The 19,402-nt window shown below is 29.9% G+C and overlaps 1 protein-coding gene across 8 annotated transcripts in view; it reads left to right on the forward strand.

The window, feature by feature from the left end:
• Positions 1-16,951, forward strand: part of LOC118186187 (uncharacterized) — a 153,182-nt gene extending 136,231 nt beyond the window's left edge. For all 8 annotated transcript variants that reach the window (XM_035356252.2, XM_085809681.1, XM_035356256.2 and 5 more), the window contains 2 exons: positions 9,974-10,047; positions 11,982-16,951. In XM_035356252.2, coding sequence (XP_035212143.1) covers positions 9,974-10,047; positions 11,982-12,661 — 754 coding nt within the window. In that variant the 3' untranslated portion in view covers positions 12,662-16,951. The remainder of the gene's footprint in view (positions 1-9,973; positions 10,048-11,981) is intronic.
• The last annotated feature ends 2,451 nt before the right edge of the window (positions 16,952-19,402 follow it).

Here is a 19,402-nt window from a genome sequence, read left to right on the forward strand (position 1 = left end):
TGAAGGGCAAATTGTGCTCACGAATTTGTTTCTATCCTTTCTGACGAAGCCCCTGTAGTATGTGCCTTTGTTTAAGGTTAATATTGCCTGTTTTTAGTTTTCTGGGTTCAAGGGAACAATCTGGGAAAATAATCATCATACTTCAGGGAAATCTCGTTTCTCGATTCACTTTAAAAATCTCGATTGGCTTATTTAATTTATTATTAATTAAACCAAAGTTACAAAATGTAATTTTCTCTGCTTTAGCAGTTGAATATTCAATTTTCTTTGTTTTCATTGCCATTTTCTGAAAACAATTTTTTTTATCCAGTAAATTACCTTCCAATCATAACAGAACACTAAAGGCTATATTTTATGTTTTTTAAGCAGTTAAACGGAATAGATTAGAAAACTGTTGGCCAAGCTCGCTAGTCTTCTATGTAATTGTTCAACGCAAATTCTGACTGAGCATTTGCGATTTTAAACAACTCAGTTGATTCTTATCTCTGGAATTTAACAAAGCCGAATATCTGTTTTCATTTGTTTATCTGTAATAAATTCCAGTTTACTAAAAAATTTATCATATGACTTTAATACTGCTGTTGCACATTACAACATTTTATCGTGAAGTCCTCCTTTTATTATTGTTAATATTTATTTATTTAATTTTGTAAAGCAGGAAATGTAAACAATATTTTATGCTAATTAACCTATTTTCTATGATTTGAAAGTATACTACCGTTTCTTTTCTCTAGCTCTCACCAGGATGTAAATGCGTTAAGGGTATTTAAAGCATAGTTCTTGGAAGTTTTTGCTGTAAAGCTTTTGGCATCGTTCGCAGTAGTACTTATTTCTCGTCCAGTTCTGCGACGTTAGTTATCCGGCATTTCGCTAGTCGAATTTAAATCGCACGCTTAGAATTTGAGCCAACGCTTAGTTAGGCCATTTGTAGTAGTCTCGTGCTACGAATCACTTTAATTTGTGAATTTAGCTTTCTGCCATCTAAAGTCGCAAGTGGCGGAATTTTAATTTGCACGCACAAGTTGTGCAATTGTTAAGGTCAAACTTTTAATAAAGATTTTTATTACAACTTCTAAGGACTCTGTTGCAGTTTCACAGACAGAGCGATAACTCGTTTATCGGTTTTAATAGGACTTTAATTTCAGACAGGAACCCTCAAAGTTGTGGCAAGCGCCTTTATCCTGTGAAGTTCCGAACGTTAACATGCGGTGAAAAATATTTTAGCTTCTTGCAGCGTTATACTAATTATTTGCTTGAAAGTAACGATGTCTAAAGTTTTACTCAGTTTTATGAAAGGATCTCATCTTTAAATAAAAGATACTTTAGTTGTGCACAAATGGAATTTGTCATATCGGACGGGGTATAAAAAAATTATCAGGTGCTTATTTTAATGGAGGATTATTTAACATTCTGCATGCATTATATTTTACAGAGCGAAAATCAGTCTGATTTTTCAGTATTTCGTATTAATTCACATATTTTGAATATCTTAATTCATATCCGCCTGAATGTATGCTAACAAAGCCTGCTGGTCAAAGATTTCAGTGAAGATCCTGTATTAAAAAAAAAAAAAAAAAGAAAAAAAGAAAAAAAAGAAAAAAAGTCTTCACGGCATTTTATGCAATTATTCTACTAAAAGTATGTTAGGATTTTATTAAAAATAACTAAAATATCGCGTCAATAAATTTGGAATTTAAGTTCATGGTCTTTATATAGAGAAAGGGATTTAGTATTGAACATTTTAGTAAAGATTCTGAGTTTAGTAACTCACTTTGCTTGTTTAAAAGCGCGCAGTCTCTTACTGCTTTCAGACAGATCTATTGTGCAGACTGATCGTTTTGAAATTTTCGAAGCTAAATTTGACCATTAGAGTTTTGACCTAGGTTCTCAAACTGTAATGAATGCATTTTTACAGATTCTGAAATCATTTTCCATATTTTTCAAGTTTAAAATACAGAATGTTGTATTATTGTTATATGTAAACTCTAATTATTATTAGATTTTTGGAGGGAGGGAATGCAGGAAGTAAAAGTTAGTTTAAATAAAAGAAATTTCTGAAAATAATTAGATGCGACTAATAGGAAAAAAAAAGAAGAATTGATTAGAAATATTGCGATATTGTAATTTTCTTCGCTTTCCTTACCTGGGCATCTCATTCAGTGAATAATTTTGGGTCTTGTGTATGGCAGATTAGCATTATGCAAGAATCATCAGACAGCGATTAATTCTGAAATGACGCCGTTCAGAGAAGTTTATTTTAAGCAATTACAATTTATAGGATTGAAAGGGGATCAACCAAATTTAAATAAATAAAAGTCATAATTTTGATATATATATTCTCTCTATATATAATATAATAATATATCTATATATATCTTACAGTAGGCATATAAACTGCATAGCAGTATCATCATCTATTGCAGGGTTTCTTAAACTTTTTTCAGTCGCGACCCCTTTTTATCACTGAGATTTTTTCGCGACCCCCAAGACCCCATAATATTTACAAAAATTTTGTGGCACCCCATAAGTATTGCGCAAATCCGACACACGCGTGAGTGAAACTGTCAATTTTTTTCACTTGTACTGTAATATACTATTGCAGTTTTAGGTCATTAACTTTAATTTCTGATTTTAAGACATAGAAAAATGTGAAAATTTTAAATAAGTAACAGACGAAATGACAGCGTCACGTGCAAAGTAAGGAAAATGGACGTTTATATTATAAAGAGAATGCGTCGAAACGTTTTCGTTTTTTTTTTCTTTGTCTGTATTGTCTTATCTGTGTACGTTGTGTAAATATATTTGGTAATTGTATAATTATTATAATAAGTTGAAATATCATAACTGCTAAAATTTTTGGCGACCCACAGTTTAAGAAACCCTGATCTATTGGTTTAAAAAAAAATCTCCCAAATTTGTCAAAAAATAATCAGACATTCAATTTTTAATTAATTATATATGTTCAAAGGCATCATATAAAAGTTAATATGAAAACATCCAATTTATAACTCAGCCAGAGTAATAGCAAATGTTTTCCTTATTAAAATGGGCTTATCGTTTATTTCGGATGTTTTTAATCCTTTTCGTCGTAATATACATTGGTATAAATATAGTTTGGTTTATTTGATTACGGCAAAGCACGCGAGGGTTATCTGCCTAAGGGAGTATGTCTTCTTGGAGGACTTCCTAATAGAAACTGGCTCGTATCCACGTACACATGAGAAAAACCAAACATGCAGCCAGCCCGTCACCTGGAATCGAATCTAGAGTGAACTACCAATGTTCAGCGCCAACGCTTGGCCGCTGGTTTGTATCTGGCTGAATTTAAGAAAAGAACTCTTATAAAGATCACGTTTCTGGGCACTAAAATCTGCTGTGGTAATCGGGTAGAATTAGCAGACATAACGATCATGATTTCAAAGATATTTATTACATTTACGAGTAGAGAAATGATACAGAATGATATTTTATTCACCAAACCCCTTAACCATTTGCAAGCGCTTAAGCATACGAAAAAAAAAAATTGTCATTTTATTGTTAGTTGATTAGCATATCAAAGTTTTTTTTTTTTTTTTCCCTAATTCATGGGATTTGAAACGATTAACAGAGAAGGCAAAACTGTCCTTTCTTATAACTGCCCAGTAAGTGAAGCGGCCTAATATCCACAGTTTTTGAATGTGTTCAGCAGCATGAGACTATCGATTGAACTCTAAAAATGATTTGAACAATAGTCTAGAATCAGCTGTTGGAGACCGGAAGTAAGCTGATATGTGACATAAGCGAGATTACTGATTTAAAATAACACGCCGAATAACTAATTGTTGGAGGAGTTAAAACAACAAGAATCAGCGTAGTATTCATAAAGTTGCAGGACTAGTTTGGAAGGTGCTACAGATTTATGAACGTTGCGCTGATTCTTGTTGCTTCAACTCCTGCAATTAAGATTACTAATATAACAACCAGTTGGAGCAATGACATCAAGCTACTTACTGAGGAAGAGAATCCTGCGTGCTTACTAGCTGAATGATGCACATAGTACTCTATGATGAGAAATGAACGACTAATTTTCGTCTACATGCCTAGATATGAAGCGATGAGCGTTACATTTCATCATGTATACTGACTTCATACTGCCAAGTTTTCTACTATGGTATGCCATAAATTAGGGTTTTGGATCAAATATGATACTTGTTCAATGCATATGAATCAGTATTGCGCGTCTAAATATCCTCAATCACCCTATTACTATAATTTAATCATTATTTCAGTAAGATGACACCTTCTGTCATAAACCATGCATTATACAGCATACTTTGAAGCCATTTTTTCAGGCATCTTTATCGGCTAAGTGGCGACTGCGCCCGTTACCAATTCAGCATTAACATTTTTCTTCCCATTTGAGCTTTAAAGGTGTGGATTCTGTAATTTTACTCCTATTTCAGTCCAATCAGGAAATAATCCTCATTTCATTTAGTATAACACAATCTACGTTTTTATACCATCTTTTATAAATAAAAGAAAGTAAAGTGAGTGCTTTCAACAAAGTTGTTATTTTGGTTTATCTTGTTGGGATGCAATTATATATGAAAACAATATTGCATAAAATGTTTAGCTTTTGTTTTGTATTATTTTAGGGGAAGCTTTTAACTTCATTTTACACATTCTAAGATATGCCAAAAGACAGTTGGTTATCGTTTTTCAAAAACTGCTAATTTTGTTTCAATTTTGAAGCTATAAAAGAGATGTTTAATTTCGTATTTTTCAAAATTATAATGTCAAGTTTTGATAACATTAACATATTACAAGTCCGCATTAATTTCGCTATAAAAGACAACTTTAAAAAAAAAGCGCAATAGACCAATTTTAAAATGTGCATTATTTTTTAAAATGTTAAAATGTCATTATTATGTACTAGCCATAAAAATGGGAAACTTTCAAATTAGATCATTCGGTTTGGGAACAATAAATACATAATTTAACTGTCATTAGCTTTGAATTTTCTGTTACTTCGTTGTTTTAAGTATGTTCATTTTAAGATTAAAACAAAAATAAAAAAAGAAAAAGCATATTTTAAAAAGATGGTGCAGCAGCATTTGGATTAATTTAAAAGGCTATCCACCTCTGCGAGATGTTTTGCCATTCTGTGCAAAATAATATTTACTTTGTTTTTTAAGACGTAGTAGAACATATATTTTTATCATATTAATCGATTAAGAAATAATGTACCTATTTCTTAATAAAATTACTACGTTTATTGTTGTAATCCTTTTTTGTGGTTGACATTGTCCAGTTCCTTCCTCGTTGACCATGTTAGGAGTCTGAAAATGACACTCTGAACTGTCTTGAAGAGATATTGTTTTATTATTCCCTCACACCCACTTAAAAGTTTACTTCTCGAAGCATTATAATTGTTACATCAACAGAAGTTCCAACATCTACAAGGATACTATAAGGCTGATTAAACTGCAATTGATGTGATTTGAAAGGTCCATCACAAAAGCACTCTCCAGTTTCTTTTAAACTGTTCATAGCACTGCCGTTTCCGAATACAAGAATTATTTCTAATCGTCACCAAACAAGAAAAAAAATTTCAGATTATTTATCTGGAATAATGGTGCCTTCTGCGCTGTCTGGAAATGAATGGAATCCAACAGCCTTGTGGTGGTTTCTATATTTTGATGATTTTGTCTATACAGAGCTCGGCACGTTAGTAGCGAAATCCAAAACTTATCTAAAGCATGTGCAAATTTTTCTTTTTATGTTGTCGGAATGGCTGTGAATTCTTCCCGACATCTTCATTTTATGTTTCTGTATTTCAGTTTTTTCTTCGTTTCTTGTGAACTTTTCTGGTTAAAGATTTTCTGATCTGCACTTAGAAAATACTTCCATTGCAACTGTTAACTCTGCGGACAATTTGCTTATACCTACTTTTATATGTATGTTTCAGTTTGAAAAGGCCTGCTATCATAAACTAGCGCTTTTTGGCTATTTTGAGTTTCAATATACTCCAATTTTCTTAAGATCTTTTTGAAAGAACTCCTGTTGTAACTAGCAATTAAAACAGTGCTGCAAAGCTGACATAAGTATTAAAAAAAAAGGAAAAGAAAAACTGCTACTACAAATTGGTAAATTGGTTCTTCAGAAAATTCAAAGGTGAAAATAGAAGGTATCTCGGCTTTATTGCCTCATGCACCCCTTTCGCCGTTGCTAGAAGATCATTCCCCCCTTCATTCTAAAACGTGAAAAATGCATATATATATATATATATATATATATTTAGATTTAGATTATTTTCTAACCTATTTTATAAATTAAACAACTTAAACAACAGAAAACTTAGAATATGTTGGTAAATTCCAAAATTTGAATAAAATATGTATTTTTTTTTTTTTTTTTTTTTTTTTACATTTATTAAATAAACAATTAAGTAAAAGGCTGACAACATTCTCACCTTGAAACTATGAAATTCCCCCGTGATTGAGAACCCCTGGGCTAATAAGAACCACGTTATTGTTTTAGCATAACGTACAAAAGAGAACGAGTCAAACTCGCACTCCTTTTACGTTTATACACGTAAAAGTGTATTAAACGTAAAAGTTGTTAGTGCTTGTTGTTACGTCCTTGTATAAAGGAGTTGAGAACTAACGTTGAGATGGGGCGAATGATCGGAGGATGTTTCCGATTCGGACTGAATCGAGATAAAATCATCAAGGCTATTTTGGAGGTTTGGTGTCCTTTTACCCGGTTGTAGTTTAGCCGCAAGAGAAAATAGGGGACTTTAAGCCAAAATTTAATTACCCCACACAGAAGAGGAAAATGAAGTAGATTGCAAGTAAATAAATACTCCCTACTTAGCCAAGACCTCGCAAATTTGCCCCCCCCTTATTCCGGCGTTAACTTTTTCTTAAGTCCGATGTCATTAACTGGCTGAAATTTGGCGACCGTTTGCCAAATTAACATGCTAATTAATAGCACTAACTTCCACAAAGCAGACTACTTAACTTTTTTTTTTCCTTTTCATTCGATCATATTTTAAACGAAATTCGAAATTACTCAGCATACAATACAATTTATTTTGATTTGATTGTGTTTAAGAACTAAGTATTGAAATAAACTTGAATTGGAAGGACTAAAAATGTTGTTCTTTCTAATTCCGATTTTTAAAATATCCAGACAAATTAAGTTAAGGAAAACTTAAATGCGGGGATTAATAAATAAGTCCCTCCCTTAATAAGTGTTAAAAACAATTAGTTTATTCAGTTAGATTGATATTTCTGTCTTCGACACACTGTTTTAAAAAAATCGGTAAAGCTTTCAAATTTTATCCTTGGAAGACCGTACATCCATTTTAATTTACGGTTATTTAATTAAATTAAATTTCATAGTAGAAAATATGAAAATTGTTTCACTGATATGTGTTATGATTTCTAATTGTTATTTTAAAAGGCAATGAATCAACAAGTTTAACATGTATGGCAAATGGCTGCATTCTGACCTTTTAGTTCAATCTCATATTTGATATTTCAGCGTTAGGCACAGAAATTGCAATCAGGATTTATGAATACTTAAAGCTTTAAAGATACTGAAAATAGTTTGAAAAACAAATTTCTAAAACTTAACTTTAGAAGATTGATTCGAACTAATGTATTCCGGAAAAGGAAATTGTGTATGAAATATATATACACACAAAAAAAAAATCTTTTAATTAATTATGCAAACTATTCCAATAAAATGAGAAAGCCACTCAAAAGACTGAGTAGTAAAGTTAATCGAAATATGTTTCTAAGGATCGACTTAGGTTCTTGCACATTTTGGAGCACCAATGTTTCCAAAATTGCATTTCAGCTTATTAAAATTTTGATCATTTCAGAAAATGCGAAACTCTCGAATTAGCTGGTTGCATAGGAATTTTCTGCATGTGTAATATCAATAGAAGCCAGTTTCCCTTGAAAGATCTCCCACTAAGGCATCCTTCATTTAGATTCTCATAAGTTATGAATTAATCAAATGATATAGAGTTAGGTGTTCCTAACCCTATGTATTTTGGTCACCTTGTGTTCCATGTGAAAAATTAAACGATAGATTTTTATGCAAACCCGTGCTAAGCTGATAGCATTTTAAACATATTTTCAGTAAATAATTTTAAATTTCTCTTCACCTTACGCTGGCCATGTCCCCTTTTTTTTATTCTGTCTCTAGAATTGTGTATGGACTGAGAGTAGAAAAACATTTTGCTGTTCTAATTTTCAGAACCCAACAAAATTCTTACCTTGAGTTAAAATCTATTTTTATTATTATAAAATCAGTTTTTGAATTCTGTTTACTCTTTTTAAAATCAATTGTCAATTATGCAGTTATAAACAGATAAAAACCATAAAAAATATTTTCTAACCGAATAAAATATTTTCAGTGCAGAGTAGAAAAGTTTAAAACTTGTGCAGCGTAGAAATGTAGTTCTCTCAATACAGAATAACAGCAATAAGAATAATTTATTTTTGTTTATAAACAGCAGCACTAATGACAAAACTATGAATCCTTGTCAGTTTATTTGGAATGTTCCATTTTTAATTACGAACTTTTATTTTGCTTTTAAAATTTATCTAGTTGCGGCAATATGCAATTATTTAATGATAAATTATATTCGTTGCTACATAGAAATGACTGCAGGCCAAGGAAACATCTGCAGACATCGATATTGAATTTTTTTTTAATGTGAATTGCGATAAATATGCATATTTAAAAATTGTTCATAGTAAAGACATTAGAATTTATAAATTGCGTTTTATTTGTTGAAAAACTGGAAGAAAGAATATTTTTTTTTGGGGGGAGGAGACTTATTAACATTTTTGTATGCATTTAGTTTTTCAGTTAGTCCGATTTCAAAGAGTGTGGGATAATGACGGAGCCGGTTAGCCAGGCTGTGTAAGATATTGTTGTATCTCAGTTTTAAGTGAATCTGTGTGAAAGATTTTTGTTTTCAATTTAAGTTTAAATTACAGTATATTGTTAGTCAATCTCAAATCCATGCGATTTTATTTTGCAATTGTTGGGTAATTTCGTGCATGAAAGTGTATAGCAAAACTACTCGTGTCTTTTATTTTAAACATCATCAAATTCATATGAATTGTATTTCACCGTTGTTCGATTTTTTTCATCAAAGAAAAAAGTGCATTTCATTAATACGCCAAATATAGCAAGTTACCGCCAAATGTTTAACTAAACTAATAAAAATCGAGCATTAGGATTTCTTAAGAGGGGCTGCTTGAGCTCTTTAAGGGGGGGGGGGAAATTTTCGGCTAAAACTCCACTATTTTCCTTTTCGGCTCAGTTTTCGCAACTGAGAGTGGACATCAACAATTTGGAAAAAGCTCATTTGGGAAATCATCTTGACCTACCTGGTTACCAAGTCTGCGATGAAAACTAAAACTGACGTGCGATTCGATTGGAAGAGACGTTTTCCTCTCATATTCTTTTGCAAGGGTTGTATTTGAATTAAGACTGGAAGCTCAGAAAGTATGAAATAACATTTTGCAAAGGTGATATTCGACACTTATGTTAACTTTACGTCAGCAAGAGTGGCCGCAAGCGTCGGTTATATTCGCCACGAAAACTGTTCTCGGTTAACATAGTGCACTGTATTGATTAAGTGAAATGACCATATATTCTTGAATTTAGCGATCTTTTTGTATGACACTATAATACTGTATAATTTCAAATGTACTATATAATTCAAATATACTGTATAATTTCGAAACTGCATTTATTGCTTTTTTTTTTTTTTTTTTTTTTTTTTTTTCAATTTCCATTAGGTAGGAAATAAGAATTTATAAATTAAAAAAAAAATGTATGAAAATGTGTAATATTTGCCAAGTTTTGCCATTGCTAAAACTAATTTTTTCTTAGTAGTATTAATTTCATCATACCTTCTTAACATTCATTATTGTCTTTAATTTATTCTTTTATTCTTCCTCAGGTACTTCTCCGAGTACAGATACGGATTGCGATCATCTTGTTCTGAAAATGATAAAGTTGATACAGATGACACAGGTAATGTTTTTAAAAGTAATAATATGTGTATGTTTCATATTGAAATTTTATGCGTGAATACCTGTGAATTTTTTTAAATCCGTTAGCTCATGATAAGAAAAGAAATGCTGTAATTTTTCTGAAGAATTCTTGTCATCGTTTAACATGATTGTACTTCTAAATGAATATTTCTAACCATATGAATTTTCAGATTGCTTTGAAACTTAAACATATTCTCCTGTTCAGGAAAACAAATCCTTCTTAATATAAAAATTAAACAGAAAATGGAGATTTTTCAACCTTTTTTTGGTAGTGTTTGTATACATACGAAATTCATTATATTTTGCAATCAAACCTTTTTTTGTCTGAGATTTCTTTTAATAGTCAATCCTTTTAAAAGATATGCTTTTTATTATTATTATTTCTGTAATGCATGTATGTACTGGAATAAAATTAAATTTGACTTTTCTTTGCATTGCATAATTTGCTTTAAATGCAATCAGTTTAAATATTGCAACTTACTGTCATTTATTATTTACAAATAATACAGAATGTTGAATTTTATGTAATTTTTTAGCAGTTATTTGATTCACTTTTTGAAGTGTTGAAAAGGCACACGGGGTTAAAATGAATGAAATTAAAAATGAAATAACCTTGTTTAAAAATAAATAAAAATAGGAGCTTTCACAAATAACCCATCTGCCTTGTCAGCTGGAGCTAGAATTACTTTGACTCACTTATCTCAGAATGAACTTCCTAGACTCACTTATCTCAGAATGAACTTCCTAGACTCACTTAAAATTAATGTTATCGGAATCGGGAATCTGTCAGATAAATATTTAAGATGCAGAGCTACATTTTATCAATGCTTTTTGTGCAATATTATATGCATATTTATGAGTAAATATCTTCTAAATGACTAAACCCAACTTCTTTAATTTTCTGGAATTACATGTCTAGAATAATTATAATTGAAATAAACCAATATTAAGTATATCAAAATTAGTAAATTAATAATTTTGTGGAAATGAACACAACGTGATAATTTCATGTGTTCTGCTTTAAAAAGTGAAATTTTAAAGAAGATATTGCTGTTATATAAAGAATGGTATATCATGCTTTTGAAGTTAATATTTAAAAATATAGAGAACTTGCATCAATTTAGTTAAAACTATATTTATTTCTTTGATATAATCATTTTCTAAAAAGGGCATCTCACTTTTGCTCTTATTTAAAACGTTTCAATTTCAAGCATATTTTATTCATTTTATAGAAATTTTTAACAACAGTATAATGAAAGTTAAGTCCAGACTTTCAAATGTAAGACCTGAATTCAAATTTATTATGCTTTCTTAATGCAGTTATTTAGTTTCAGAATTTTAAACATCTAGAAATTCTAATTTAACTCTGTGCATCACTCATTGCATGCTGAACAACATCACATTCGTCAAATACAATTATGAATATAGTTATATTAATTTGCCATTAATTATTATATATAATACTCAAATTTAATAAAAAAAATCAGTTGCTTAAATTTTATTGCACATTTAATCATTTCCTTTATGTGTTCAGTGCAGTAATGTGAAAGCTGACTAATGAAAAAAATCATGAGATATTTCCTGTTCATATTTTTTATTGTATATTGTTTTAATTTTGTGAGCAGTGTTATGTTCAATATTTATTGCACTTCTAAGGCTCAAATGCTGGATAGTTTTTCTTTCTGAAAGTTACATTAAAATTACAGTATATACATTAGTGTGCATATACTTACATTGACAAAGAGAAATTTTTGATAATATTTAATAACTATTCTTGATATTAAATAAGATGTTTGCCTTTGGTATTAAGAGTATGTGTTAGGTTATACAATACTGTGTTAAGTCATATAAAGTTTTGCATCTTTTTGTTACAATTTCTATATTGTATTTTAATTACAAATTTCTTTTTTATAGATTCACAGTTTTCTGTATATAGTTATGAATCATCTGCAAGTATTGGTCACGATGCAAATGAATCTCCTTCACATGACTCTAATATGTCTGTTCAAACAAATGATGGTTATGGAGGTTTAAAAAGTGCACAGGGTAAAAAGGCAAACTCTCATATTACTAAGCAGCTTGTTCAAGAAACTCTAATGGATGAAGGTCTTAGGGTTGTGAAAGAATTAGCAAATCAAATTAAAGATGAGACAGATATAAACCATATGTCTGTACCAAAGCCAGAAAGCAGACCTAGGGGCCGTCCACCAAGATTAGAAAGAGACTATATATTAACTACAGCTGGCTCAACTACACCTAAACATTATACTGATATAAATATAAGTAATGTACGAAGTGCAACTACCCCGGTGACACCCATTCAAAATGGACACAGTCCGACATCAGTCGGTGTGCCTTCAGACAATGAGAATTCTTTATGTCACAATGGAATGATCTTAAACCTGAGATCAAATCAAGTATCTGACAGGAACAATGTTTCTGGAAATAGTACTGATGGTAATCATTCTATTGTGGAAATGCAGGATGATGTTGTAAGCAATGAATCAGAAAGCAGCCTCAAAGCCCTTCTTGCCTTCTCTCAAAAAGGAATAAAACAGGAGCCACCATCACCTAATAGTTTGAAAATGGATTGAATGATATTTTTGTTAGAATAAGCTGAAGTATGTGATATTTTCTGTATTATCATTGCACCTGCCATTTTCATTTAAGGCACAGAACTGAGGTTACTGTGTTTTTCAGAGAGCTAAGCATTAGCATCATACTTTCCACCCCTGTATTATATATATGACAACTGAATGTACTTCAGCAAAAAAATAAAAATTTTAAAAGAAGGAAAATGTAAAAATTATAGGTTAAATGTGGAACATATGACCGATGTGTGATGAATACAGTTAGCAGTAACTGCTGATGTGCAATATGTAAGTTATGTACAGGCAATAGTGGTAAAACCACTTTTATTGGTATATTCCCTGCCCATCAGTCTATGTTGTGAAGTTACAACAAAGATATGAAAAAGTCTGTGATTTTTTTCGTTATCCATTAGCTGTGATGGACTGCTGCAGGTGTGACTGCATGGCGGCCAGTATAAAAAGTAAAAGTTAAGAGCTCCAAAAAATTTGTGTTCAATATATAAACAAAAAGGGTCCTTGACCTCCATTTTTTGCCAACCCAGGTCATCCTTGCATTAAAAGAATGTAGCATAAAAATATAGTTGGTCATCTCATCAATATTAATATTAGAACTTAATTTCTCAGTCAGTGAAATTTTATTTTATGCCTTTATCTAAAATTGTCTCAAGAAATCTTTCCTGGGCTGTTGTGTGGTGCTTTCACTGACTGTTTCCAACTTTATTCACATCAGCTAATTAATACAGATTTAATATCAAATTGTCATTTTATACTTGATTTTATAGCATAATTCTGATGGCAGTGTACTAAAAGAAATTTTATTTGTTTAAGTAAATCATTATATTTTAAATACTCAGTTTGAGTTAAATTGTTTGATATTTCTTTGTTTGAAGTAGAAATTGCATTGAGTAGCATTATTTACTAGTCAAACATTTATAATTATTATGTTATTGCTACTTAATTCTATGTAAAATACATGTATTTTACCTTTTATAGGACACATTTAATTATGAATATTAATTAATGATGCATAACAGCCATTGTGCATCTTGTAATTTTATTTTTAATTTTTCTTACATACTACCCAGAGAAGCAATTTTTTAATGTATAATTTTTGTATAATTTTTTAATAATTTATATGTAGTACCTTTAAAAATTAGTTAAAAATACATGAATAAGTACATTAGTTACATATTGTGTATATTTAATTAAAACATTTTATTTTCCCAAAGACACTACTCTCCCCACCCAAAGATTATTAATCAAGTATGTGTAGTTTAGTACATAGTAGTCACAGTGAAGCAATTTTTTATAGTGTCAATAGCAGAAATATCTGACAAATATGTGACCAAGATTTGCAAAATCTTAGTCACTTACTTTTTGTTCAGTAAAATATTTAATAAAATTGCGTTAAAGCATCGAATACGTTTCAAAAAATTTTTTTTTAAGTTTAATGTGTTTTCTTGTCAAATTTTGTTTGTAAATCTTCATTTTCATATTTCGCTACAATTTAAAAAAATTCAGCTTCCTTTTGATTTGATATAAGTACATCATTCATATGAATTATGTAAAATAATTTCATTTGCTACTGGATAAATTAAGTAATAGCTGCGTCTGTTTTTTTTAAATGTATTAAAATAAGATTGAATAATGTGTTCAAATTTTAAATTTGTTTTATTTTAACAATAAAAATTTTTGTTAAAATTGCTGAGGAGTACTTTTTGAAAGTTTGAAACAGTCAAACTACTTTTATTTTCCTCTTTAAATAAGCAGCTAATGATTTCCCCCAGTTAAAAACTCGCATAACACTTTTAAGTGTGCCATAACAAAGAAAATACAGAATTCTTCATGTAATATTTTAGCAAAGAGGTCTACAGCAGAAACATATAGCTTTCTCTGTTACAGAAAAAATACATTGACATAAAAATAGAAATTTTATTGTCATAATATGAAAATATTGTAGGTGCAGTAATGTTTTCTAATTTATATACTAGTAATATTTTAACTGCCTTTGGAAAATATGTAAGTTCAGAAAGCAGTCCTTTAAGTACTTAAGGGTAGTTGATAGTCTTGATGAAGATCAAATTGTTTTACTGCACACATATGTTTGATAAGATTGTCTCAGTTTCAAACAGTTAGAATCATTTTTAATAAGTTACATTAAATATGGCACAAATAAATTGAAACCATGTTTGATTTTTGAAAGTTTAAAGTTTTGGCCTTGCCAAAGAATAAAAATATCCTGGCTATGGTCTTGTCTGTTTCTGTGTATAAAGAGTATTTTTGAATAATAAAGAAAAAAATAAAAAGATTATTATTTGCATTTATCTTAGCAGAAGTTATACATTTAGCTTAAGAAGAGTATTTGAATATAGTGTACAAAACTGTAAATTTACTGTTGTTTCATATATTACATTATTAATTATCAGGCCTTTTTTCCCCTGTCTCTGTACCCTTAAGTTTTTTAAAAGGACACGATTTTGAGCAAATATTGTTACTTATCACAGAAACAGGGACAGTTAAAAACAAAATTATTTAGCATTTAAGAAAAACTATTTCTAAAGAATTTTAAAGTATGCATTATTTGCCTTAACAAATGTAAAATATACTATGCATTTAAGGCTGTAGATTATGGAAAGCTGTAATTTTGAAAAGGTTGCTGAGTTGACTGCTTGAAAGCACATTTCCTGTTTCATTTAAGTTTATGATTTGTTACATTATTGGTCCTACCTTGTTTGGTTTCTTCCAAATATGAAGCTTAATACATTATTCTTAAACTATCAAATCATTTTGCAAGGAAGAAATTTCAATGTTATTTAATCTGTCTAATTAAAAAATGATGACAAAATACGTATTGTTTGAAAGTGTGGTAATATTTTATTGATATAGGCTTTTTCAGTATGGTCACTTACCCTTTATTTTTTTACTTTTGAAACAATTTTATATATATATATGCAAATACCTCAAATTTCAACACCTGCATTTTCAACCAGTGTGTAATACAAAATTTGATTCAAATATTAATATTTGTGCAAGAATGTTATTCTTTATTGGCAGCGTAAATTGCCTTTTAATTCACATAGTTATAATAATTAGAAACGGAATTCCATAACAATCAAAATTATCCTTATAAATATTGTAAAAAGCTGTCATAAAACAGAAAAAGATAAGATTCCTAAGTTTTGCTTATCATTTAATAAATTTATTTCTGAAAATCCTATATGCACATCAGTTGTAAGCTTTTGCTCTTTAATCTTCAAAGGAAGACTTCTTATAAGCAGTTCTTTGTTAATTTAATACTAATTTTGTATTTTCAAATTCTTTCTATATTTTTGTTTATTTAAATTCTTAAATTATTATCAGTTGAAGGAAAAATGACCTCTAAAGAAATTTTTCAATAGTGTTATGTTCTCTATCAAATTTTAGTTATGCAAATCATACGTTTATTTTCCCATCATATTTCTTTTAAATGTAAAGCTAAAACTTATGTACTTGCACTGACATTTGATAAGTATTAAAGTAAATGAACATTAGTGGTCGTCTAGTTGCTATTTTGTTATTTGTATAGCTGTTAGCTGAAAACATTAAAAAGTACTGTATTTACTATGTTCTTGTTTCTGTGATGATAATTTGCTATCAAATGAAGGATCAAAGATGCTTATTCCTTTGGTATTGTTTCCTCTCAATACTAAATTTAATGTAACTAAAATATTATTTAAAGATTGCATTCTTTCTGTATTCACAAGTTGATTGTATATAGTTGGAAAATAAGGACATGAATTTCGACTTAATAACAACTTGTACAGTTTCTATACAGCATCTATTTTGGAACTCAAACTAATTTGTGATATTGTTAATATGAAATGTTCACATAAAGTAGCAAAAAAATTTCATGTGATATAAATACAGTGATTCCAGTGATGTCTTTCTTTGTGAGTTGTGGACAACATTATTTGGTGATAGATTCATAAGTACATAGTGTTAGAGTTTTTTATGTATTATTGTTTAGAAAAAAAAGTTTTATATGTGTCTTTTTTATAATTATTTTCACAGATAAATATTTAGTTTGCATCTTAATTTTGGTGTGTTTGATCATGCTTTGTTTTCACTTTCTTTCCTCTGTAAATTATCCTTCTCTTAATTATATCATATTTTTGTAATGCAATAGCATTGCTGGGAAAATAATTTTACTGAAATGAAAGCAAGAAAATTATTGCAGACTTGTAAGCCATTGTCTATATGTCTTGTCATCTGAAATTTGTTATTGTCAAATACAGTCTTTGTTTAAAAAACAGAGGAATGTGTATCTTTTTAATGTGTATCTTCCTTACATTCTACATTCCCTTTTGTATGCATTGTTTTACCTTTCTGAAACATAACACAAGGCTTATGCAATTTTTGTCAACTCATACATATACAGGCACAGTAATAAAACAAATTGCGATATGAATTTGAATATTTAAAAATCGCCATGATTTTTACTTCATGCTTCAGCACGAACATAAAATATTCTAATAGTTGTACATGTCATGACTTTCATTTACTTTTATTAATTTTTTGCAAAGCTGTTAAATTTTTAAAAAATGCAGTTATTATACAAAAAAATTACTACATTATGTGTTATTCAATCATTTTATTACATACTGCACTTATTACTGTTAATAAATATTTCAGTTTATCAGCTGGATTCAATTCAAATTAAAACTAATTTGCATGCTTTATATCGGCCATTTTACAAAAATATTATTCTTTCTTTGCCCAGGATATGTTTGTTTCTTTTTTTAATATCTGCTGATCTTTTCAGTCCCATCCCCTAGTATTTAGATTGTATGCATTAACTGGATATAAATGGCAACTTTATGTGTTCTGCTTATATATTTGAAAGATATTGCTTCTGTTTAATTTGTTACGCCAGACTTTCATCGTAAGTGGCATATTTATTACTTTTTAACTGTATAAATTTGCAGTTTGGCTCCAAATAATTAATAAATATATAAGTACAATTTATACTTCTATTTTCCAACAATATTTATGAGTGAAAATTTCTTTCATGAACTTGAATAGAATTTGGCATATTGTTTTCAAACATAAGGAATAAAAATTACATTTCTTATACTGCCTTTCATTCAAATTGTTTTGTAATGTTTTTCATTTTTGCTTACTCATATGTGGTACTCATACTTGGGTATGTACTGCAGTATACATATATGAACAATTCTCCCTTCATATACTTAGAATATGTGTGCATACCTGTTGCAAAACTTGCATATATTAGAGTAAATCATTAATTTTATGTGTACGCATGCACTTCTCATTTTCAGATTCTAAGAGGTAATTCATTTTAGATTCTTAAGAGGAGGAAGAAATTTATACAACATTTAATTAGTTTCGAGCTGAACGTAACTTTCTCATTAGAGAATCTGTAGAAGCTGAATTGCTAAAGTGTATGGGTATTCTCATTTTTAATCATTTCTTTAACCTAAACCTTAAGCATGTGCTGACCATGTTCTCTCGAGACATAATGATTAAGGGGTAAATATGCCACAATGTTCATTTCAGTGTGACACGTACATAAACGTTAATGCTGGAGATTATCTGACATTTTTTTTAAATGTAGGTATATTTGTATGTCCTTTCCCTGAAGTCAGCGCATATATTGGTCATGATTTGTTCAAGACAAGGGTTTTGGAACAGATTACTCTAAAACTCTACAGAAACTTATACACTCGAAAATATTTACTCCAAATCTTTTTAATGTGAAAGTGGGAGCTAGAAATGTTCTGGGAAAATCTCATCCCATCCCATCAATTTTCATCTAACTGACAGCGGCTCTGGAACAGAAAACATTTTCGTAAATTGCATGCATTCTCCAAGACCTGTCAATTTCCAACATTTCTGCATTATTTCAGAATCTAGCAATAAAAAAGCATTTCTGCATATAAGCAGATCACCCTTGTATGCTTTGCCATAATTGATCAAACAAATGCAATAAATTTCCGTCTCTGCTGTCTGTGAAAGACAACAAATACAATTAATAAACTCATAAATAACACACTTAAGAAGCTGAGTGAAATAAAGTGTTGAGGCATTTAGATCCAATATCATCACGTCTCAAGTCTCAATGGGAGCACTACGTAGTCTATTGCATTAGGGATGTTCCGTAAGAGTAGGACATTGAATAGCATCTACCTCAATATACATAATATTTCCGCTGCACAGTTAGAGTCAAAACAAAAATAGTATGTTGACTGCAAAGTACTCTTGGCTGATGTCACTGAATTTCTTCTGTTCCTGTATAGAATGGAGTTACGGTTCGACCTTGTGGTTTTAGGACAGGAAAGCTTTTAATGATAAAATTTTCGCAGATCACATGCATCCGCGAAGATCTGTTGCAATATTTCAAAATCTAGATCTGCGGTATTATACTTAAAATCACATTATAACGTGTTACTAACTCTGCATTTTAATTCATAGAATCCTTCCGTCTCTTTAACTTACGACGTATGTATTCCTGTACTTTAACAGAGGAATACGAATCACCGTTATTTAGGAGCAATGGAAATAACATACATTTTTATTCCACCTCAAAGATTACCAATGGAAGGATTAGAATCTATCTACATACACAAACTTCGGATTTCTATTCTCAGTGGGATGCAATTAAATTAAGACCACCATTTTAGGAGATAAATATGGTAAAGGTATTAGATATTTTCATTCCTACCTCTCTAAACCATGGAACGGTTT

This window comes from Stegodyphus dumicola, chromosome X2, assembly GCF_044657685.1.
Source record: "Stegodyphus dumicola isolate Sdum_Otavi_A_Nest chromosome X2, ASM4465768v1".
NCBI classification, from domain to species: Eukaryota; Metazoa; Arthropoda; class Arachnida; order Araneae; family Eresidae; genus Stegodyphus; species Stegodyphus dumicola.